The following is a 24,516-nucleotide window of genomic DNA, read 5'->3' on the forward strand; positions in this document are numbered from 1 at the left end:
GAGCGCAAGTCTGTGATGAACGGACCTGGTAAGACTGTCTTGGCTCTGACCCCGGAAAACCTTCACTCACCTGTCACCACGCAGCGCGCTAGGCACAGCGCCTCCGTCTGGAACCTATTGGTATTGCCTCCACAGCCCCCGTACCAGAACTGGGTACAGACGCCGTGCTTTCTGTCATAGAACCACCTAGCCTCATAGTCTGTGTCGCAGGGCATTCCAGGGTCATAGTCAAGAGAGCAGGGGTCTGATGGCTCGTTAGCTACAACATGCAACAAGAGACAGGACCAGTTTAGGGAGGGGGTGAGAGAGAGAGAGAGAGAGAGAGAGAAAGAGAGAGAGAGAGACGATGAGAGAGAGAGAGAGGGGGTTAAGTTAAGTTAAATGAGTTTAGGTGAATATTAAATGCAATCAATGACTCCATATCAGAGTTGCTGTGAGGTAGTGCGTTGCCATGACTACTATCATACAACAGGAAGTATGAGTTGAAGAGTGAAGACTGTGAGGGGGACGATGGATTCAGAGTGTCTTACATGCTACCCCAGGAGAGGCTGGTAGAGGCGGAAATCGGAGGACGGGGCTCATTGTAATAAACGGAATGGAATGAGGAATGGTATCAGACACGCGTACGTTACAATGAGCCCGTTCTCCGATGTCTGCCTCCCTCCGGCCTCCCCTGCAGTATCAGGGGGATATCAGTTCCGAGTGTACTATAATGTGACAGTACATTTGGTTAGTTTCCCTATGAGTGAGATGTTCAGAAGGAGTGACCACTGCTATGGTCACATCTTGCATGCACACACACACACACACACACACACACACACAAGCATGTACACATGCATGTCGCACACACACACGCGGCGCACGCACACTACAGACACACATTCACTTGCACACACACACACGTGGAGAAGAAGTGACCACTGGTGTTAGGAGAGTTCATCTTACTGGTTAATGTTAGTAGATTGAGTGAGTGATTTAGTATCAGTCTGTGTGTGTGTGTGTGTGTGTGTGTGTGTGTGGTCTTTGTGTTGAGGATCCGGACCACCATCTGTAGTCCTGTAGCGGCCTGGGAACCGACACCACCATCACCAGCTCCCAGGAGACGCACCACATCAAACCCACCGCGGGCTTATATACATGTCAGCCGTCCAAACCAGACAACCAACCAACCAACCAACCGCAAAGTCAAAGCAATGAATCTCTGCTTCCACACACTCTGGTGGACATGACCTTACAGTGTACTGGACCATGCCAGCTAGCATGTTCTTATTCACATAGCAGTATCGATATACAGCAGTATCAACGTTGTAATACTAGAGTTTGTTTAGATTAAGTTACTATGGCGACTGTTGAGTAACTGAGAGTTCTGTTCGAGAGCAGGTCAGAAGAAGAAGTAGCCCCCCCCCCCCCTCCCCCCTCTCAGAAGCTCCCTGATTGGCCGGTGTGCGAGATGACTTCATCCCATAGCTATTAGTAACGTATGGTCCGAGCAGAAGGCTGAGTGGGGGGAGGGGGGTTGTTGAGGGCAGGGGGAGGGGGGGGTGTTGAGGGCCGGGGGAGCCAGGGCCCTCCGACTCAGGAGTCATACATTATTGGATCTGTTTTCCGATGAGAACTGAACTACCAGGAACGGCGGATCCCAGGTTCTGCAAGATCAACAGTTCTGACCGCCTCTGAAACTACCTGCCTTGTTTTCTGTCTCCAGGGTTCCCACACCTTCTGAAACATCAAATTCAAGCACCTTTCAAGGACTTTCAAGACTCAATTCCTTCAAGGTCCCACTACAGCATAGTTTGAGATGAGAATTTATATAAGAATGACCATGAACGATCTAACTAATTAACCGTAGTAACTAGTATGGTTCTTTTATTCCCTTCTACATGTTACTTATAAAAAATGTTTGGAGAGAGAGAGAGAGAGAGAGAGAGAGAGAGAGAGAGAGAGAGAGAGAGAGAGAGAGAGAGAGAGAGAGAGAGAGAGGGGAATTCAAGCACTTTCAATGACCCATGACAATTTTCTCTTTCTCTAAGACTTTTTTCTTCACAAACTTTCAAGGATTTCAAGGACCCGTGGGAACCCTGTGTCTCTCACTGTAAAGCCCCAGGAGCTAATGAGGATGATGACGATGATGATGATGATGATGATAATAATACCAGTTTAGGTAAGAACTGCCCTGTCCAGTGAACAGTCAGATGTTGTTCTAGTCTGTCCTCCATGGCCAGAGCGTGCTCTGGGCTGCAGCGTTAAGCTGATTAACAACACATTGGTTGCAGCAGTAAAGATGGGAACCGCGGCGCTTTGAGCGTGGAAGTGTTTCTGCACCTTGACTGAAGCTGAACTATAGTGCTGTGTTTATTGGTGGACAGGAATGTTGCCAGTGAAAAGCCAAACACTCAAACTATACTGAGACTATTAGGAACAAAGGGGGGGGGGGGGCTTCTACATGATAATAGCTGGCTTTCTTTCTGTTTCAATGGAATATTCCCATGGGCCAAATCAATTAGCCTCAACAACCAGTAAATCTATCTCACTATTTAAAAGAAAACATACTGTTTTCTATTAAGTGCACAATAAAGCACCATAACATATAATGAAGATATGGATGGCACAGGAGGGTCAGAGGGGTCAGAGGGGAACCTTGCTGACACACACACACACACACACACACACACACACACACACACACACACGAGAGGGGTGCTTCACTATGGTGGGCATGTAGCATCTCCTACCCCAGGCCACTTAACACCATAAACATGTGTGTGCTGCACACACACACACACACACACACACACACACACACACACACACACACACACACACACACACACACACACACACACACACACACACTGTTACCCACCTGTGTTAGGTCTGTCCAGCGGTGTCGTGGATAAGATGCCCGTCAGCTCTACTGGGGCAGGGGCCTTGTGCTCCACTGCTTCTGTACAATCCCACACACGGTACCATGGTCAGTGGGCCCACTCACACTCATACACACACACACACACACACACACACACACACACACACACACACATCGTGTGTGTACATTTGCTGGATATGCTTGATATACTGTATGTTGGCTCCAGTTACGCAGATATTCATGGTAGAGGAGAAACAGCTAATATATCTCCAGTCTGATGAAAACCATGTGGTGGAAACGTTGCAACACTCTACAGAGGAGTAGTAGACTACAGAGTGTATGTGGTCGTTTTCTTTCCTTTCAAACTCCTCATGAACCTAAGTCATCTACACCCCCCCCCAAGACTGTGTTAGAGTCCTGAGATAAAGGGCTTAACACTAGAACAGCCATGCCTTTTTTACCTACTAAAAGAGCCGCCTCTTTACAATGCTCAAGCTGCTATTTACACACAACGACCACTAGTTGGCCGCTTGTAAATTAGCCTGCTTCCTACACAGAAAAATGGCAAAATAGCCAATAGCTTATCCTGATGTGATTTTGAAAATGTAAAGATACTGGGTGGTAGAACGCACATATCTAGGAAAAGTCATGAAAAGAGGGTCCTGAAATTTGATCGAGTGCAAAGATATCACTTTTTTTTTTTACTCACAGGGGTCAAATGACCCCTCATGGCTGATGAAGTGTGGTGGGGATGTAGAGAAGTAGTAGACTACAGAGTGTATGTGGTCTGTCTTACTGGTGGTGAGGATGCCCTTGTGGGTGGCGATGGCGTGGCCGTGGGCGGAGCGTGCGGTGACCACGGCGTGGTACGTCTGGGCGGGCTCCAGGCCGGTGACAACCAGCTCCGTGGCGCTCAGGTTCCTGTGCAGCATGGGGGCGTGGTCTCTCAGCCGGGTCACCGTCACCTCGTAGTAGGCCAGCAGCTTGGGGTCGGGGCTGGACCAGCGCAGGGTCAGACCGCCTGACGTCACGTTGGCTACGTGGAGCTCCTCTGAATCGTCTGGGGTGTCGAGGGGGAGGGGAGGAGGAGGGGGAGGAGGGGAAGGAGGGGGAGGGGAGGAGGGGAGGAGAAGGAGGAGGAGGGGAAGGAGGGGAAGGGGAGGAGAAGGAGGGGGAGGGGAGGAGGGGGTGAAGGAGGAGGAGGAGGAGGAAGGGGGAGGAGGAGGAGGAGGAGGGGGGGGAGGAGGAGGAGGAGGAGGAGGAGGAGGGGGAGGAGAAGGAGGAGGAGGAGGAGGAGGAGGAGGAGAGGGGGTGGTGAGATTAACGGATATACAGCAAAAATGAGCCAAAGCGGACAAAACGATGCACGATCAATAAACCTGCACACGGACAGAGAGAGTCAAACACACAAACACACTCCCACTAAAGGTTTAGAGCAGTGGTTCTCAAACCTCTCCTCGGGGACCCCCAGCCGCTCCACATATTTGATCTGTTCCACCACCAGCACACCTGATTCAACTAATCAAGTACAAATCTGTTGAATCAGGTGTGCTGGTGGTGGAACAGATCAAATATGTGGAGCGGCTGGGGGGTGCCCGAGGAGAGGTTTGAGGACCAGTGGTTTAGAGGAACCATCGTAGATGAAGATGACTGACATGGACTTATTGAAGTGCTGGTCCCTGGGTGTCTTCTCCTCTGCTTACCCTTGTGTTTCCTGGGGTGCACTGCCTGCTGGTTCTCATGATGTTTCCGGTGTTTCCTGGAGGAAGAGATGGTTATTCACATGGATTCTAGAAAGCAGAATAGGCCTCATCAGCACCAGCACCGTCTCTGTGGCACATTTCTCTTGGGCAGCTGGCAGCCTTAGAACAATTATCATATAGGCTGCTAGAGAAGGTGGAGGATTACCGCTTGAAATGGGGGCAGTATCACTCATATATTGAGAAATAATGGCAACTCCAGCTCATGTAAATAGCAATATTTTTAAATTGTTTTATTTACTTTCATTTATGTATAAATAGCAATATCCCAAATGTAAAACGTGAAAGTAAACTGCTATAAGTAGGATTGTTAGACAATGCTGTAGATTTATATTGCTGTACATCACCTTCATGTTTTGTTGTGTCTATTATTTGTCTTTTTAATTTATTGTCCAACGTCAACTGTTACTTGTGATGTATGTCTGTTCATTGTCTGTTTATTGAAAATAATAAAAACTATAAATCATAAAAAAAAAGAAAGCAGAATATATGATGTGATAAATGCTGGTGAAAGTGGGAAGAAGTCGGCAACCAATCAAATTCTTTTATTCTGAAAAGGTTCAATGAATTTCAGTGTGGTCGAGAATCAACTACACACTCACTAGTCAAGTCAAAATCTTGCAACGCATTGGATTCGGTGAGTAATCCCCACTACTACTTAGTTAAATATAACACTACTTTACATTTACAAGCTGGGTTAATTTGACTAGCAAGTGTGTGATTTTTCAACAACGCTGACATTTATTTACATTTTTCAGAATGAAAGTCTGAACATTAAATTGGCTGCCGACTTGATCCTGGTTTCACCAGCTGCTGTCACATAACACATCTGAGCTGAATGGTTAAAGTACAGAGGTGTTGGAGAACATGAAGACTCACTCCTGGTGATGGGGGCCGGAGGTCTTGAAGGGGTTCCTCAGGGGCTGGTCACTCTGGTACCAGTGGCAGCTCTTGGACACTTCAGGTGACATGTAGAAGGCATTCTCAACTAGGGGGACAGGGAGAAGAGAACCATGTTCATATATCAGCTGACAGGAAGAGGAAGTAGACTACCATGTTTATATATCAGCTGACAGGAAGGGGAAAAGACTACCATGTTTATCAGCTGACAGGAAGACTACTATGTTTATATGTCAGCTGACAGGAAGACTACCTTGTTAATTGAACCCCACACAGCTGGCCCAGTTGAAAGACCATTATGGTAGTCAATGTTTTACACTACCTAAAACTAATACACTGTCCACTAAGAACATTACATTCCTTTGCGTTAAATATGCACAATTATATCAAAGAAACACTAAGAAAATGCTGAACCAATCAAATGAGCAGCAATGGCATCATTTAAAGCCATATGTATTCATTATAACTGTTGGATTGCATCGCCGTTAACAGGGAAGTGTGTACAATACTGAATCCTGTGTGTTCTCTCTCTATCCCTCTGTCTCTCTCTATCCCTCTCTCTCACTCTCTCTCTCTCTGTCTCTCTCTTTCTCTCTCTCTCTGTCTCTCTCTATCCCTCTCTCTCTCTATCTGTCTCTCTCTGTCTCTCTCTATCCCTCTCTCTCTCTCTCTCTCTCTCTCTCTCTCTCTGTCTCTGATAGAAGTCACTCACTGCTGAGGTACTTGGGCAGCAGCCGTCCAAAGTTCTGGATGTGTTTGTCATAGAAGTGGGAGACGCTGTCCAGTCTCTTGAAGAAGACGTCCGAGGGCTCGCTGGCCATGCGGGACAGGACACGGGCGTCGCCGGCGCCCAGCTGCTCACCGACCCCGAAGATCACCAGGAAGTAACCCTTACACTTGACCTCCGTGGCCACACGCACCAGCCTCTCCTCATCCTGCTCCACCGACCCCGTCACGAACAGCAGCAGCACCTGACACCAATCAATCAATCAATCATTCAATATTTATATAAAGTGCATTTCACACAAGTCCCATCACACTGAACAGTAACAATCAAAAGCAGCTCAGATGTATGAGTGATCAACACCTTCAGGTCTCTCTGATGCGGCGCCAGCTCGAACACTGTCTCCACCGTGGCGTCTATGGCGGCTGCCAGCGCCCTCCCGCCCTCCAGCTGCGGCGTCTTCTCCAGCAGGAAGTTCCTGACGTCGTCCGAGGAGCGCTGGTCCGTCAGGCCCACGTCCACCTGGATGGGCGACCCGCTGGAGTTCCGCAGGTAGGCGTACGGCGCCTGCTGGATCACGGCCACGCGGGCGTGGTTGACCGATGCGGCAGGGTCGGGGGAGAGCTCCAGCTGGTCCACCACGTGGGAGATGTAGCGCTTGACCTCGGTGAAGACGGTGGGGTAGGTGGTCTCGGAGGAGTCCAGGACGAAGGCCATGTCGATGTCCACGTCGGTGGTGGAGGAGCGGCGGTCTCGGTTGGACTGGGGAGGGACGTAGGTACACTGCTGGTCCGGGGAGCACGTGTCTGGAGAACAGAGGGGAAATTATGCATCGTTCTACATCCATAACTGAAGCATATCAAATAATGGATTAAAGGAAAACACATTTTGGCCCAGGGGGGTTTAGTGGTTGTTATGTTTTGTAATTATGTCTTCCTGGGTTTGTTTAGAAAACTATTTCCATGTCTACAACATCAGGCCCATGTGTGTTCCGTTAGAGCTACAATAGAGGAAGTCTGATTAGAGAGGGAGCGCGCAGCCCTGCAGGCCTCAAGGTAAGTCTCGATGGGAACTACAGTACTCAACGCTAGACGTGAATTGTACATTTGTAGATAAAATAAGTCTCAAAATGGAAAATAATGGGCAGCTGTCAATTCACAAACTGACTGCGGATTCACTTCTTGGTCTTAGGTGTTCCTAAGAGAGGACAGGCTTGATGAGACGACAGATGTGCTCTTACCCAGACACACATGGCAGTTCTGTTCTTACCCAGACACACATGGCAGTTCTGTTCTTACCCAGACACACATGGCAGTTCTGTTCTTACCCAGACACACATGGCAGTTCATGATCTTCTGGATGACTGAGTTGTACTGAGCAGAGCCAGCATTGGGCAGCACGATCACCTGGGCCAGCTCTGTGTTGTTGATCTGATACACACAGAGAAAGAGACAGGCAACAACATGTCAACAACACAGAGAGAGAGACAGGGCATCTGAGACATGTCAACACGTCCAGATGTGTTAGAAGACACAGCAGAGAGAGATCGCTCTGGTCATGTGTCTATGGTTATTGTGTGTACCAGGGGAGGCTGGCGGAGGTAGACATCAGAGGATGGACCTCATTGTAATGCATGGAACACGTCTGATACCATCCCTCATTCCGTTCCATGCATTACAATGAGCCTGTCCTGATTTCTACCTCCCCCAGCCTCCCCTGTTGTGTAGGCGTCTGTGTTCCATTCCGTTCTATTCCGTTCTATTCTGTTCTATTCTGTTCAAATCTGTTCTATTCCGTTCTATTCCATTCTATTCTGTTCTAATCCGTTCTAATCCATTCTATTCCGTTCTATTCTGTTCTATTCTGTTCTAATCCGTTGTAATCTGTTCTATTCCATTCTAATCAGTTCTATTCCGTTCTAATCCGTTCTAATCCATCCAACTGGGTCTAGAGCGTTCTACCTTCAGAGCCCCGGCCAGCTTGCGGTCGTCCCGGTTGAGCAGGAAGACGGAGGCGATGCCGGCGTCGTACAGCCTCAGGGCGGCAGCGCTGACAGGCTGCGTGTCCCTCACGGGCCCGTTGACGAAGAAGATGGCCACCTTCCTCATCAGGAAGCCGCTGCGGACGCGCTTGAAGGTGTTCTGGGCCAGGAAGTTCATGGCCGTCTCCAGGCTGCGCTGCTTTCTGGTCTGCAGCGCCTGCAGGCCCTCGATCCTCTCCACCAGGGCACGTCTCTTAAGGGCGTCGGCGAAGCGGATCTCGGTGGTCACCTCGTTGTTGTAGAGGGCGAGCGCCACGCGGGCGCCGCGGGGACAGTTGCTCTCGGAGATGGTGATGTTGCCGATCAGGCGGAGGACCGTGTCGCGCATGTTGTTGAAGGCCGGACGGGGCACGCCGTCTGAGGCGTCCAGGGCGAAGGCCAGCTCCGTGGGGTAGTGAGGGCACTCCTGCTGGCCTGGGGGGAGGAACAGGGAGGACCACGGTTCATGGATTGCACTTATATAATAATAATAATAATAATAATAATAATAATAATAATAAATTAGACTTATATAGCGCTTTTCTAGACACTCAAAGACGCTTTACAAACTGAAAAGATCGAGTAGTAATAATAAAAAGAAACAAAAGATAAATAAAAGAAAGTATAGGAGTCTAATTAATTTTTAGATTACTAATCTAAGTCTAAGTGTCTTTGTAGGACAATCTACTCGGTATACTGCAATTACACCTAGATTTCGGGTGGAGAAGCGGCAAACAAGCACCTTTTTTAAAAGCACCTTATATAGCGCTTTACAACGGCCTCTCATTCACCCCATTCACGCACACATTCACACACCAATGGCGGCCAAGCTACCATGCAAGGTGCCGGCCCAGCTCACTGGGAGCAATTTGGGGTTCAGTGTCTTGCCCGAGGACACTTCGACATGTGACCAGCCGGGGCTCGAACCACCGTTCTACCACCTGCGCCACAGCCGCTCCTCGGTTAGATAGAATGTCTCTAAAACATGTATTTACAATCTGTCTCTATACATATTCCTCATGGAGAGCGCAGCTGGCCTGGAAATGGAGGAAGTGAAGGAAGAAGCACCGAAGCGTACATCCTGTTTACTACCTCCTCCGTACTCATGTAAACATGTCAACATTGCCAGACGTGATGTCAGCGTTTTTTCATCGGAGTGTAACTCACCATAGCAACAGGCTGGAGCAGGGAGGGAGAGAAGAGAAGATCAGGGTTATTCTTACTATCTGACTTATCACACTAGTAAACAAGTCAGCGCTAAAACTGATCTGTTAAAGTAGTAGCGTATTGTGTGATATCCGGTTTCCCCACGCATGCTATACTCACGGCAGTTGTCTCTGATCTTCTTGACCAGGTCACATTGCTGCAGGACAGACAGGGGGACAAACAGAAAGTGAACAACGTTAGGACAGGAGGACAGACATGTTAGGACAGGACAGATACTCTGGTCCTGCTGCCATGGAAACAATGTCCTGAGAAATGATTGATGGAGCTAACTGCTACGTACCGCCACGCCGGGTCCGCGAGGTCCCTTCTGGCCCTGTGGGAACACACACACATAAACACACGCACACACACACACACGCACACACACACACACACACACACACACATACACACACACACACACACACACACACACACATAAACACCGGAGGTTAACAGCTGGACACAGCCGGAGGGAGACCATACCATGACTTGGCACTCGTAGAGCTAGCTCTGTGCCAGCGAACAACGTGCAAGATTATTTGTGTTAGTTGTGTAACCGACCAAAGATAATACACATTAAGATAGAGAACTCATAGTGCACTTGGCTCCTTGCAAGAAGCAAGAACTTGTATCGAAAAGAGAAACGGTCCTTCCAGAACAGTCAAATGTAAACAGGAAGCTTGTCAAAGACATGTAAAAAGTCGTAAACATAATGTAAACGCTTCTGTACACGTGAGACGTGTCTTGATGGTCTGTGTGTGTGTGTGTGTGTGTGTGTGTGTGTGTGTGTGAGGGAGAGAGAGAACAGGGCCTCCCCTGGTTGTAAACACATGAAGAACAGTCAAAGTGAGAGCTTACGTAAGGACCAGAGTATCCAGGCTCTCCCTTCTGCCCTGAGGTACCGATGTTTCCTGACACACCCTGCAGGGCAGAGACAGCACACCGGGTCAAACACCAATCATCAGAAATGAATAGTCTCACTTGTAAACGGTATCAGAGACCAGCAGCACCATGCGTCTGTGCCTAGTGTCCCGTCCAGCTCCAGCCTGGTAAGGCCAGGAGACGCTACGGCCAATCAGAGGCTCATGGTTCAGACACTCACCCTCTGGCCTCTGTTCCCAGCGGGGCCTGGTCCTCCCAGGGTGCCTGAGGCCCCAGCCGCGCCCTGCAGGGGGACAGAGACGGGTTAGGACGTGTGGAGGAGAGGGACATGACGGAGGGAACAGATGGAGGACAGAACGAGAGTCAGAGGTGAGAGAAAGACAGAGAGCTGTTACCTTTAGTCCAGGGAACCCAGGGAAGCCCTCATCACCCTGTGAATACACACACTCCAGTTAGTACCAAGAGCATCATCATCACCATCATCATCATCATTACATTTACTTTAAAAAAAAAATCATTATTATTATTATTATTATTATTATTATTATTGTTGTTAATGGCAACTGAGGCTTCTAGACATGTAAACATGGTCATGTCTGGGTGTCTTACCATCCTTCCCTTGGGTCCTGCGATGCCAAATCCATCTCTGCCGTCTTCTCCCTGAGAGAGGAGGACACTGAGCTGACTGTGGACTCAACAACATGCGTAGGTGTGTTCTGACCTACAGTCACTTAGAGCAGAGCGTTCTGTACATCAGTGGAGGCTGGTGGAGGTAGAGATCTTGGCAGGACGGGCTCATGGTAAACGCATGAATGAATGAATGAATGCATCTTTTTATTTCGGACATGATTTAAAATAATAAAAGAACAAATAACTAATATGAAGAGTACAGGCCTATCAATGTTCGAAAGGGAGTAGGATGAAGCCTAAGCTTATCATGTCCTACCCATATCCGAATGATAGGAATGAGGAGTGCCGCGTGCGTTTGATGCCGTTCCTCATTCTGTTCTCTGCATTCCCATGAGCCCTAGTCCTTCCGACGTCTGCCTCCACCAGCCTCCCCCGTGCCCTGACCCCCACCCTACAGATAACACATGTGCTCGACCGATGAGTAGTAGCCTCCCTCCCACCTTACCTTACCACACACTGATCAAGAACATGAATAAGTAATTCTGATGTAATACAGATGTGTCTGATGGATACAACCAACACCACAACACTACTTGGTTAGACACCTTTAGCGGACAGTGTGCGAGTGTGTGTGTGTGTGTGTGTGTGTGTGTGTGTGTGTGTGTGAGGAGAGAGCCAGTGAAACAGGAGAGCATGTGAAGGAACCCTTCATCGCGGAGAGAGAGTGTCTCAGAGATTCAAAACATATGGATCTGAGGACCGAGCCTGGCCGAGCTGAGACATCAATCCTGCAGGTCTTTGAAGTGTTTCGTGACTAACTGAGATGTCCAGATCACCATGGCCAGCTCCCAGAGTAGCCCTAAACTATGCCAGATTCCCAGAGCCTGGGGCTCTAAACAGGCCCGTTCCAGCAGCATCAATATCATTTATGACATCTGTCTAAGGTCTTATCAAGAGTCTGTCTCAATGACTAAAAACTTGAAAAAGATGAACTGTTTTTGCTAATCGTTTTGAATGCTGATGAACTGAGATAGGGAAGTGTGACAGCAGTCTTACAGGCTCGCCACGCGGCCCCAGTGGTCCCACGATGCCTTTGGGTCCTGGCTCTCCTGGCTCACCCTAAAGAGAGAGAGAGAGAGAGAGAGAGAGAGAGAGAGAGAGAGAGAGAGAGAGAGAGAGCGCACGAGAGAGAGAGAGAGAGAGAGAGAGAGAGAGAGAGAGAGAGAGAGAGAGAGAGAGAGAGAGAGAGAGAGAGAGAGAGAGAGGGAAAGACATGGACACCATTTGAATAACATTCCTATTGCCTGGTGCAGAGCTTTCCTCCCAGTTAATTGCATTTACGCTATTTATTTGAAGTAGACATGACACTGGGCTTGGGATGTTGTCATTGGGGGCGACTGGTGTTTGTTCTAATAGGCTGTGTGTGTCCTGTAATGCGAGAGTGTAGTCTGTGTGTGTGTGTTTGTGAGGAGGGCTTAGGCTTCCAATGTGTTTATACTGTAAGTGAAACAAGGCCAAAACGGCGGCTAGACCGTGGCTGGTTGAGCATCAGCCGGGCCTGTGGTGGTGAGGCTCCCTCCAGTACCTTGCGACCCAGACCTCCTCTTCTGCCCTTGTCTCCGGAGCCTCCCTGGAGTCCTCCGGGTCCCTGGAAGAAGCATTTCACATTCACATTCAGACTGGCAACCATTTACTCACGTGTACTTTAGGTTTTTAGCCCCCATGGGCTAATACCCACTGAGACACTATCGCCTCAATAGGGAACTGTAAAAAGCTGCACCAAGTAAGTCTCATGCAAATTGTCTCGCCACAGATATCAACCCCCTGTCCTCTCCTCCTTCTCTCTGGAGCGCAGCTGTGGAACACACACGAACTGTAACACACACACACACACACACACACACTAGTTCTAACACACACTAGCTCCGACACACGCTAACCAGACTGCATCTCTGTTTCCCATGTTTTCCTACACGACCATGTGTTCGTGTGTTTCTTGTTTTTTCCGACCGCACGTTGCTCGCGATCGCTGTTTATTTCCCCCCTCTAAATGAGAGACCTTCCCCCATCGAGCCGTAATGAAGAGCTGAGCACCGGGGCTCAAAGTTCTTGAGCTCGAATGTCAACAGGACGACCGTCTGGAGACTTCTGGAATCAAAGGGATAACTAAACGCAACGTCAAAATACGTCAAATACGCCTGGCCTCCTCTGGCGGTCGTGGTGACGGAGACAAAGATGAACGGGTCGATTGTTTGACGTTAACTAGAACCAACACACTTGGCGGTAGCTCCTCTCCTCTCGGCTCCCTGTAGCCACATATACGTAGGGAAGACAGCTGCAGGCCTGACAGGGCCGTGGCTGGGGCTAAATCACAGTGTGTCACGCCGTTAACGGTCCCCCTGGAGGGCCACTCACCCTGGGTCCCGGGTTCCCGTCCTCCCCTCTGATGCCAGGAGCGCCACCCGGTCCGGCTGGCCCCTGGAATGTCACACACACACACACGCACACACACGCGCACACACAAGCACACACACAAGCACACACACGAGCACGCACACGCACGCACACACACGCACACAGACAGGTCTACATCACAGTCTGCTGTCTTATTGGACCAAGCTCAATACAACAACAATAGATGACGTAGATGATAGATGGTAGTCATTAAAAGCGGCCTGATTGGTGGGATTGGCTTTGATCAGACCGGATTCGCTGTGCTCGATTGGTGGTTGGGCCCTAGTCCAATCAACACATATGGCACTCTATGGAACTGACTTAGCGAATACAGCCAAGGTCATGTTTCTAATTGATGTTTTTGGCATGAGAACACATGTCAAACAGCCTGTCAACGACAAGGACGGGCTGGGTGGAGCGATGCTCTGAAGGCCACTTAAAACTTAAGCTCTTCTTTTTTTTGTGACTTATTTACTGTAGTCTAAGTGCGATAGACTTCTATTTTGACTACATATATGTAGGTTTGTGCAATATGTCTCGCGTATATGTGTACAGTAGTGACCTACTGCTCATTTTGTATTGTCATAAAAACTTGTCTGGGTCTGGACCCAGTGGGTCACACTCACTCTAGATCCTCCAATGCCAGGCTCTCCCTGCACACCGTCGGCTCCAGGCTTGCCAGCTGTGCCCTACACACACAAGGGGGAACACACACACACACACACACGGTAGTTTTAGTCCACATGTTGCACTTATCAGAAGTGTATGGTAGCATGGGGATGCTGCAGGGTTTGGCTTCAGCAGATCAACACTTACAGCTTGTCCAGATGGGCCTCTTCTACCATCAGACCCCTACAGTCACATGATACAGGGAGGGAGGCAGGAGGGAGGGAGGGAGAGGGTCGGTCGGGAGGAACCAGGAAAACAAGTGTTAGGCAAATGCAGATTTTTGCAAGGTGAACAATTCGGTTGTAAAAAAACGACGCTGTGAGATGTGAGATGTTCTGGAACGAGAGAGAAGAGAGAAGGGGGGTCGTACCCGTCTGCCAGGCTCTCCGGCGCCTCCCTGCTTACCGTCCACGCCCGAGCCTCCCTACGAGACAGGAGACGACACATGGATGAATGATCATATACAGTACATGTATATAGACCACTTCATAGTGTATCACATGTGGACAAGCACACACAACATACAGTAAACATGGGTGCTAGTTAACTACACACACAGGTATGTCCCTAGTTATAGATGCTAGTTAACTATACAGACACAGGTATGTCCCTAGTTATGGGTGCTAGTTAACTACACAGACACAGGTATATCCCTAGTTATGGGTGCCAGTTAATGAGGAGGAGGACATTACCACTGGTCCCACATCGCCCAGGTCTCCTTTAGGGCCGGGAATGGTGTTGTCCTGTCCGGTGGTACCCTGAAACACACACACACACACAAACACACACACACAACACACTTAGTTATTTAGCCTAAAACACAAACACACACACACACACACACTTAGTTATTTAGCCTAAAACACAAACACACACACACGCACATGCACACGCACGCACGCACGCACGCACGCACGCACGCACATGCACGCACACGCACACATGCACACACAGAGAGGCTCATTGTCATGCCTTGAATGGAATGACGGAATGGAATGGACTTTACACACACTTTACACACACTTTACACTTTACACACACTTTACACACACGTTTGATACCATTCCTGATTCCATTCCAAAGCATTACAATAAAACTGTCCTCCGATGTCTGCCTCTCCTGTAGTGAACCTTCCAGAAAGTATCAAATGAATCCAGAACGTACACTACTAAGGTGAGGAGCTGACTCTGACAGAACAGAACTGCAAATGTCATTAAAAATGAAAGCCCTCTCTCATTGCTAGCGACATACAGTGTATTAGAATGTTCATTAAGTGGTTAATGTGAATACCCACCCCTATATGTTACATGTGATAATATTGACCCAGGGTCAGTCACCCATCCATCCGGCCCTGACTGGGAAGGTCAACACTGACCTGGTGTCAGGTGTTAATGAGCTGGTAGTCAGATACTCACAGGGTCTCCTCTGATGCCGGTGTCCCCGAAGTCTCCGGCCTGTCCCTTCAGTCCTTTAGGTCCCTGAACACACACACACACACACACACACACACACACACAGCAGGGTTAGGTAGAGGTCGGCCACGTCACAATCATGCCAATGCATGGATAAGTATAGAGATGATGATGATGATGATGATGATGATGATGATGATGGTGTGTGCGTGTGTTTGTGTGTGTGAGTGTGTGTGTGTGTGTGTGTGTGTAAGCTGTGATGCTCACCCTTCTCCCAGGGTGCCCTATGTCTCCTGGCGGCCCAGCAACACCAGATTTACCCTGACGGAACACAATGGATATCAACAAATCACAATCACACACACTCTAGCATAATGGTGGGTTAGGGGTTAGGGTGGGGGGTTAGGGTTTAGGGTGGGGGTGATGCACCCTCCCCTGGATTCATCATATGCTCCTTCATCGCAGGGCGGCGGCAGCCTAGAGGTCAGAGAGGCTGGCTAGGCTAGTAATCAGAAGGTTCAATCCCTGCCTCAGGAGGGAGCTTAGGGGACTTAACCCGTAATTGCTCCAGGGATGCCGACTATGGCTGACCCTGTGCCTAGAGTGAAACATACCAAATTCCAACAACTGACTGACAAGTTGATTGCATGGCAAATAACATGATTATTATTTTGTCATTATTATTATTATTATTATTATTATTACTATTATAATGACTAAGCTCTGACTTATGGGACCATCTTGAATGTTAGCAGTTAGTTAGAGTCATTGAGGTTGATTTACACAGAGTTTTCTAAGAAATCTTGGATGAGAACAGGACATTTCTACATCCTGCTGACAGGAAGCCAAGCTGTCAGAAGCTTTCCGTGTTCCCATGAAGCTGTGGATGTGCCTTCCAGACTCTGAATGCTGTCGCCAGACTTCCCACTGGGCTGGAGGACCATACCCATGACCCAACACCACAACCTAACGGTTTGGAACTAGAACGTGAGTGTTGAAGGTTCTTATGAAACCAAAGCAGAGACATTTCTCTTACCTCTTCTCCATTGATGCCATCTAGACCGATCTCTCCGTAATCGCCCTGTAAACAGGACATGGGTACAACTGGGTTAAACATCACCGTTCATATTCAAACAATATCTCAATACAATCAATAAACAATAAACAGTGACGACAAAAAATGTTTTTTTTAAACGCACCTTCTCGCCAGAGTAGCCACGAGAACCCTGAAACACAGAGGAGAAATCACATGAGGTTCTGTTCAGTGCTCCTGTAACTAATACCACATGCTTTCATAACTATACACGTGATAATAACACAACGACAGCTGATTTAAATCTACTGATTGATCCGTGTACTGAATGAGAAGTGCAGTGATCCTGGAAGGCCAGATGGACTCTCTTACCTTGACTCCCCTCTGTCCGGGACAGCCCTGGAAACCTTGAGTTCCGTTCACACCAGGAGGACCTCTCTCTCCCTGTGATTGGGTGAAGGAATAGAGAAGTGTGAGGTGTAATGCACACACACACACACACACAAGCATATGCAGGAACTCGGCACGCATGCACATGCACACACACTCACGCACGCACATACAGGTGCACACACACACACACACAAACACCCACACACACACACACACACACACACACACTCACAGACACACACACACACACACACATACACGCATATGCAGGAACTCGGCACGCATGCACATGCACACACACTCACGCACGCACATACAGGTGCACACACACACACACAAACACCCACACACACACACACACACACACACACACTCACAGACACACACACACACACACACACACACACACACACACACAGATATGACGAGACGGGAGACTTACGGGACCACCCTCATCTCCGGGATGTCCTGTGAATCCTGCTCCTCCTGGGCCGCCCTGCAACACAACAAAAAGCAACACACACATTCAGCTCCACTGGAAACACAATCTTTACATATATCGATATTTCACATTTCACAATTCACACAAGAAAGAGCATTCAATCATCAAGTAGATCGAAAACTCATTGTCAGAGTGATGTTTCCATCTTGTATTTCACAGGTTCATTCATATACAGAAATAGACATCAGTACAGGTCATACTGATGGAGGTGAGTCACCTTGGGTCCACCGAGGCCAACACTTCCTCTGTCTCCTCGGCTGCCTGTACACTTGCATGGCACGGCACAGCACTCCCGCTCAGCGATGTTGTCCTGGAGGCAAGCACACACAGAGATGCTTATCAGGATGGACATAGTCAGGATGGACATAGTCAAAGGATGGACATAGTCAAAGGATGGACATAGTCAAAGGATGGACATAGTCAACGAACATCAATAATAAACAATAGCTAACTAACACTTGCCATATCGTCTAAACCAGCAAACACATGGAGTCTCAATGTATATATCTCTTCAACCTGACGGGGACTTGACCATTACCTCCAGGGCAGGGGAGGATAGTGGAGGTAGACATCGGATGACGGGCTGATTGTATTGCATGTCACGGTGTTTGATACCGTTCCTTATTCCATGCCATGCATTATAATGAACCTGCCCTCCTATTTCTACCTCCGTCAGCCTCCCCTGCTCCAAACGTATAACTGGGATGTAGTCTGACCTCAGGCCTGCATCTTTCTGCAGCTTAGATCTAGGTTTAGTATTTCTGTTCCTTAGATTGAATGGTTGGTAGTTGGGTTGTATAGTGCAGCTATGTAGTGCAGGGGTTCCCAAACTTTTCAATGTTGCGACCCCAAATTTACATAAATAATTTCCTGTGACCCCAACAACTTCATTGCGGGCTATGCAAACATATAATAACAACGTCAAAGTGTATTCTAATCACCTAAAATGTTCTAATGGGTTGGATATAAACCTTACAACACAGAAATATAGGCTACAGGTGCAATGCACATACATTGTTTGTCTTCATATAAAATAAAGATGACTGTGTCTTATATATCTTTCATATATTTCATAGAGGTTAGCTTGATTTTCTCAGGAGACGCCGCCCATTTGAAATCAGTGGATCCCACATGGGGAACCCCAAGTTTGGGAACCTCTGCTGTAGTGAAACATCCCTCACCAGCTCCTCCAGCAGCTCATAGTCCAGGTCCATGACGTTGACACGCAGGGGGCGGGTGTATCTGAACCCACGCCCAAACTCCAGCAGCACCGCCTCCTCGAACCTGGGCACGCGCTCCAGACCCACCAGGATGAAGCTGTTCACACCTGACAGAACACACACCACAACACTGGTTACCTAGATACCTACAGTCAGCTGACAGAGCACACATCACACACACACAAACACACACACACACACACACACATACACACAACTGGTTACCGAACTACGTACAGTCAGCTGACTGTTACTTTTCTGACTGTTACTTTTCAAATCAAACCCTTGTTGATCGTCCTCACCTGAGAGGCGCAGATCTTCAACCTTCCTCTTCATCTCAGAGTACTGGCCGTCCAGACCATCAGTCAGGTGGATCACAACCTGCAAACGCCCAGAGAGATATCATCGTCATTTCATTCAGTATTTTACATTTCACATTTTCACCGTATTCCATGTATGTGGTGATCAGTGGAGGCCTGTCGAGGTAGATATGTGAGAGGACAGTGCTCATTGTAATGGAATAAGGAATGGTATCAAACGCACATGTCTACCTCGAACCAGCCTCCCCTGGTGGTGTTCCATATCTAGAAATAAAACCTCAACCTCAACAGTCATGCAGACACACCTTGACGGCATCAGCAGAGCGGCTCTTAAACTGGTTCTTGTAGGCGTCGATGGTCTTGCCGTTGAGGACGAAGGGGCCTCGGCTGCGCAGCCCTCTGAAGGCCTCGAACAGCGTGTCAGCGTTGTCTGTGAAGTCCAGCATGACGGGCTCGGAGGCTGAGTCCACGGCCAAGATGCCCACCTGGGACAGGAGAACATCCACACACAGTCAGAGGTCTACTCAGCTATATGCAACACACAACTCACTGAGAATTAGATTTGTTTAGTCAGTGGCGATTAGATTTGTCTGGGCCTTTGGCTATGTCAGTGTTTGCTAGGAGAACAGACAATCGTTCATGTTAATAAAGGACAGGACGATGTCGGTGTTGTTCCCAGCTTGCCCACCTGTACGGAGGGGATCTGTCCCGAGGAACAGCTGATGCCGGCCATCTTGGAGATCCTCTGGAGGATGGCGCCCATCTTGGTCTGGAGGTTGGTCTGGGCGGCAAAGATGTTCTGGGACGACACGTCGAAGCCCACCAACACCTCCAGGTTACAGGCTGAGAGAGAGAGAGAGAGATGAGATGGTGGTTGGCTGCTTGGCTGGCTGGTTGGTTAGTTGGTTAGTTGGTTAGTTGGTTGGAGCCTCTTTGCGCCACACTTATGTTATATGAATGCTCTCTACTGATGTTATCATAATATTATTCACTTTAAGGGATCCACTCCGAATTCCATTTCATGATACACATTACTGTATTTTATCAAAGCAAACACTTTCATTTTCTAAACATTTAATATGCTGTATCTCTATTTCATGTTATCTTCTATCGGTAACATGATACCTGTTAATATATATACTGCACAGTAGAGTAAAACAGTTAACACTAGAACAGCCGTGCCTTTTTACCTACTAAAAGAGCCGCCTCGGGGCAATGGGAATCTGCTATTTACATACAACGACCACTAGTTGGCCGCTTGTAAATTAGCCTGCTTCCTACCCAGAAAAACTGCAAAAAAACGGTATACTAGCTTATCCTGATGTGATATTGAAAATGTAAGAATACTGGGTGGTAGAACGCACATATCTAGGAAAAGTCATGAAAGGAGGGTCCTGAAATTTGATCGAGTGCAAAGACATAAACATTTGTTTTACTCACAGAGGTCAAATGACTCCTCATGGCTGATTAAGTGTTAAACCTCCATGACCCTCACCTCTAACGGTCTCCTGTGCTCCGGTACACAGCTTGATGCCCTTCACCTCGTCGTCCAGCGTCTCCAGGATCTGCTCGTTGAGTTCGGACAGCTCCAGGAAGGTGCTGGCCCGGGCCACCGTGGTGGCCTCGCTCCCCAGGTTGTTGAGTTCGTCTTCGATGTCTCCGACCCCCACGGCGTAGATCCTAACACCCGTGGCCTTCAGTCCCAAGGCCGCCGTCTTGCCGTCGTCTGAGGAGCGGCCCCCGGTGACGATCATGAGGATCTGTGGGATGCCCTCGTCTTTGCGGCTGCCCTTGGCCTTGATTAACTGTTTCTCCTGCACGTGGCGGATGGCGGCCCCCGTGTTGATGCGACGACCACCCTTGTACTCCGTATTGCTGATGGCATTGATGATGTCATCCTAGAGAGAGTGAATGAATCCATCAATGAATGAACTTCATTTTGACAATCTTAGAATGCACATAATACTGTTTCAATGATGAGAAAACAACGATACACATGTAAAAAAATCACAGTGGATAGAAAACATAGGTCAACATTATTTTCTCATGTTCAGAAGGGCGAAAGAATGGACCATTCAACCCCAACAATTCTTAAGTCGACAGCTGGTTGGCTGTTGTTTTTCAATGTTCTAAAAGCCAACTGTCAAAACAAGGCCATTATCACAGCGTTTGATGAACACAGACGGATACTGACCTTGTTGTTGTAGGTGTTGAGGAAGAAGGTGTCGGTGACGTCTGTAGCGTAGTGCGCCAGTCCTATCCGGATGTTGTCTCTCTCCGTGAAAAACAGGTCTATCAAGTTCAGGATGAAGTCCATCACCTCCTTAAAGTTGTCTTTGCCCAGGTTGATGGAGCCATCCACCAGAAACACAATGTCAGCTGCTTTAGGCTTGGGGAGACCTGTTGCAGGAGGGGAGAATGAGTTAAAATGTGTGTGTGTGTGTGTGTGTGTGTGTATATGTGTGTATATGTGTGTTTGGAGTATTGAGTGAGGGGGAGAACTTGTTCAAGTGAGAGAGAGAGAGAGAGAGAGAGAGAGAGAGAGAGAGAGAGAGAGAGAGAGAGAGAGAGAGAGAGAGAGAGAGAGAGAGAGAGAAAGAAGTGAGTCTTTCCAGTAGACCATCCAGCCATGGCATCGTGACTCACCTGAATCGTCGGTATAGACCACAGTAGGCACCTCAGGGATGGTCCCGTTGAGCCTGCTGATGAACCTCTCCTTTATGGTAGGCAGGCCAGGGAAGGTAGGCACCTGGAGGACGTCCGAAGAGCTGGTGGCGATCTGGGTCAGCTGCCTGGAGTCGGCGCCGCCTGCCCCGATACCGATGCAGTTGACTCTGGACGCCTTCAGCAGCGGCCCATACACGGACACGTCCGTAGGGGATCGGCCTCCCGTCAGAACCACCAAGTGCTGCGACGCTTCGGCGAGGCGGACCCCCGCGCCGGGCTTCAGCTCGTTGCGGATGACGTACTCGATGGCCGAGGCCAGGTCTGGGGAGCGGCCGCCCATCTGGCGCAGCCTCTTGACCGCAGAGAGCACGGCTGGCTTGTTGTTGTGAGAGTTCAGGGAGAACTCAGTCTTGACCTTGTCTGAGTACTGGACCACAGAGACGCGCACCTGGGTACAAAACAATACAATATCACTATAATTAGTCCCTCTGTTTGTATTTGTCTTTGGCTCTGGTCACATACAGTACATGCAGGCACGCACACAGACGCAGCATACACGCATGCTCACACACGCACACACACAGACCTGGTCAGGCTGCACGTCCAGCTGCTGGACGATGTTGACAATGAAGTCACGGATGTGGGCGATGCCCTGGGCGCCCGTGGCATCAGACCCGTCGATGAGGAAGATGATGTCCTTCCTCCCCATGTTGAGGTTGGCTGGGAAGAGTCACAGATGCACACAGTGTCACACAGGAATGCCGGGAGTCACTCAGAGATCAACAGGTCAATACAAAAATAAATAGAACAAAACTATATGATTAAAAAAATGTAAGGTAAGGTTTTGTTTGGGTGTATTACTACTGGTCCTCTGTGGCTCAGTTGGTAGAGCATTAACAATGCTTAAGTTGTGGGTATGATTTCTGTATACTGAAAAACGTACACACACTGAAATGTAGGTCACTTCGGATAAAAGTGTCTGCTGAATGGCATCTATTATATAATTATATATTACTACTGGGGTACATAACCACCTAAAACATTTAGCAGAACTAATCTGTAAGCATCTCTTACCAACTTCCACTGTGGTGGGGACAAAGCTGCTGGAGATGTCCGTGGTCGTCATGGTGTTGACTGAGGCGATCAGCTGCTGCTCCACAGATGGCAGCTGTTGGAAGCTATTGACGCTGAAGACTAGCTCTGGCTTCAGGGAGATCTGCCTCAGCTCGTTGGTGTCTGCGTTCCTCGACCCAATGGCCAGTGGTGCCACCATGGAACTCTTCAGCTTATTGGCCGGGCCAGAGACGTCGTCAGAGGACTTGCCCCCCGTGACCAGGATGAGGAACTGCGGCACGCCCTCCTCTATGCGGCTGCCCGCCGACCGTTGGTAGATGCTCCTGGAGACCCAGTCGATGGCGTGGCCCGTGTTGAGGCGGCTCCCTCCCCTGCTGCGGAGCCGTCTCACGGCCTGCCGGACCTCGTCCTTGGTGGAGTGTTCGTTCAGGAGGAATTCCGCCTACGGAGTGCATGGGTCATTCACTCAGTGCACAAAGTGAATTAAGGTTACCCTAAACCTAATCCTCATAAAAATGTATTCAGTTCATGAATTGAGTGGATTGAATATCAAATTGACCCCAATCCTAATATAAAAGCAACAACAACTATTTCTCCACCTACTACGACCAGTGTCCCAGCTTGTGACATCCTACCTTGGCGTCGTCACTGTACTGGACCACCGACACACGGACGTTGTCCAGACCCACGTCCAGCTTCTCCACCACGCGGAGGATCATGTCTCGGATGGCAGGGAACTCAGAACGCACCGCCGTCGAGCCATCGATGAGGAAGACCACGTCTCTCTTGTCTCCGCCAGTGGTGATTACGGTGGTGGTCACTGATAGAGAGAAGACAGACATGTTGGGTTGAATAGGCGTTCAAATCAAATGCTGTCCAAATATAGGTTAAATATGTAATGTACTACTGGACATTTACCTCACTGCAATAAGAACCATTTACCTATTACAATGTTACTTTCTATTGCGAGAGTAATTACATAGTTATTACACTGGCATAGGGTAAAATGACATTAATAACAGCCAGGGAAAGATTACCATCCACGGTGGGGAACACAGGGCGCAGCCTGCTGATATCGTCGTCCGACAGCTCTGTGAGTGTGGTGATCAGTGTGTCCTGGACGGTGTAGAGGCCTGGGAAGTCATCCACGGTGTAGGCAAAGTTAGGGACGTAGGAAACCACCTGCAGCTCCTGAGAGCCAACATCTCTGGTCCCAATGCTGAAGGTCAGAACCCCAGATTGCTTCAGGGATGTGGCGGGTCGACTGATGTCATCTGTGGACCTCCCTCCAGAGACAACAATGACGAACTGAGGGACGCCCTCTTGCTTCCTCCCGCCACGTGCTGCCGTCAGCACGTCGCGACTGATGAACTCCACGGCCTGGCCCAGGTTACGTTGGCGCCCGCCTCTCTGCCTCAAGCTGTTCACGGCGTTCAATACGCCCTCCTTGGTGGTGTGGGAGTTGAGGTAGATGTCCGCCGTCGGGGAGTCGCCATACTGCACCACGCCCACCCGGATCTTGTTCTCACCTATGTTGAGGTTCTCCACAATCCTGCGGATGAACTCTTGGATGATGGGGAACTCGCGCCCGACACCATCAGAACCATCCACCAGGAACACGATGTCCTTCCTAGGACCCTGGGACTCAGCTGAAAGGAGAGGGAGAAAATACAATCAACCACTGCTCATTATATTTAGTATATAGTTCAGTGATACTCAATCCTGGTCCTGGAGAACCGCAGTGGGTCCTGGTTTTTGTACCAGCCTAGTGCTGTTAC

At 48.9% G+C, this 24,516-nt stretch overlaps 1 protein-coding gene across 1 annotated transcript in view; it reads right to left on the reverse strand.

The window, feature by feature from the left end:
* Positions 1-24,516, reverse strand: part of LOC308161836 (collagen alpha-3(VI) chain-like) — a gene marked incomplete at its 5' end in the record, with an annotated part of 83,796 nt that overhangs the window by 3,223 nt on the left and 56,057 nt on the right. The window contains 40 exons of the mRNA XM_080535914.1: positions 71-259; positions 3,666-3,929; positions 4,573-4,628; positions 5,509-5,617; positions 6,242-6,500; positions 6,617-7,059; positions 7,581-7,683; positions 8,215-8,708; positions 9,441-9,452; positions 9,600-9,636; positions 9,781-9,813; positions 10,341-10,403; positions 10,585-10,647; positions 10,760-10,795; positions 10,974-11,024; positions 12,051-12,113; positions 12,580-12,642; positions 13,410-13,472; positions 14,075-14,137; positions 14,265-14,300; positions 14,488-14,541; positions 14,810-14,875; positions 15,533-15,595; positions 15,797-15,850; positions 16,566-16,610; positions 16,729-16,755; positions 16,935-17,006; positions 17,398-17,451; positions 17,675-17,767; positions 18,639-18,784; positions 18,980-19,058; positions 19,303-19,482; positions 19,686-19,840; positions 20,493-20,895; positions 21,192-21,397; positions 21,644-22,112; positions 22,251-22,384; positions 22,739-23,180; positions 23,374-23,558; positions 23,776-24,387. Of these exons, the coding sequence (XP_080392040.1) occupies positions 71-259; positions 3,666-3,929; positions 4,573-4,628; positions 5,509-5,617; positions 6,242-6,500; positions 6,617-7,059; positions 7,581-7,683; positions 8,215-8,708; positions 9,441-9,452; positions 9,600-9,636; positions 9,781-9,813; positions 10,341-10,403; positions 10,585-10,647; positions 10,760-10,795; positions 10,974-11,024; positions 12,051-12,113; positions 12,580-12,642; positions 13,410-13,472; positions 14,075-14,137; positions 14,265-14,300; positions 14,488-14,541; positions 14,810-14,875; positions 15,533-15,595; positions 15,797-15,850; positions 16,566-16,610; positions 16,729-16,755; positions 16,935-17,006; positions 17,398-17,451; positions 17,675-17,767; positions 18,639-18,784; positions 18,980-19,058; positions 19,303-19,482; positions 19,686-19,840; positions 20,493-20,895; positions 21,192-21,397; positions 21,644-22,112; positions 22,251-22,384; positions 22,739-23,180; positions 23,374-23,558; positions 23,776-24,387 (6,039 nt within the window). The remainder of the gene's footprint in view (positions 1-70; positions 260-3,665; positions 3,930-4,572; positions 4,629-5,508; positions 5,618-6,241; positions 6,501-6,616; positions 7,060-7,580; positions 7,684-8,214; positions 8,709-9,440; positions 9,453-9,599; positions 9,637-9,780; positions 9,814-10,340; positions 10,404-10,584; positions 10,648-10,759; positions 10,796-10,973; positions 11,025-12,050; positions 12,114-12,579; positions 12,643-13,409; positions 13,473-14,074; positions 14,138-14,264; positions 14,301-14,487; positions 14,542-14,809; positions 14,876-15,532; positions 15,596-15,796; positions 15,851-16,565; positions 16,611-16,728; positions 16,756-16,934; positions 17,007-17,397; positions 17,452-17,674; positions 17,768-18,638; positions 18,785-18,979; positions 19,059-19,302; positions 19,483-19,685; positions 19,841-20,492; positions 20,896-21,191; positions 21,398-21,643; positions 22,113-22,250; positions 22,385-22,738; positions 23,181-23,373; positions 23,559-23,775; positions 24,388-24,516) is intronic.

This window comes from Nansenia antarctica (assembly GCF_963989245.1).
Source record: "Nansenia antarctica genome assembly, chromosome: 7".
NCBI lineage: Eukaryota > Metazoa > Chordata > Actinopteri > Argentiniformes > Microstomatidae > Nansenia > Nansenia antarctica.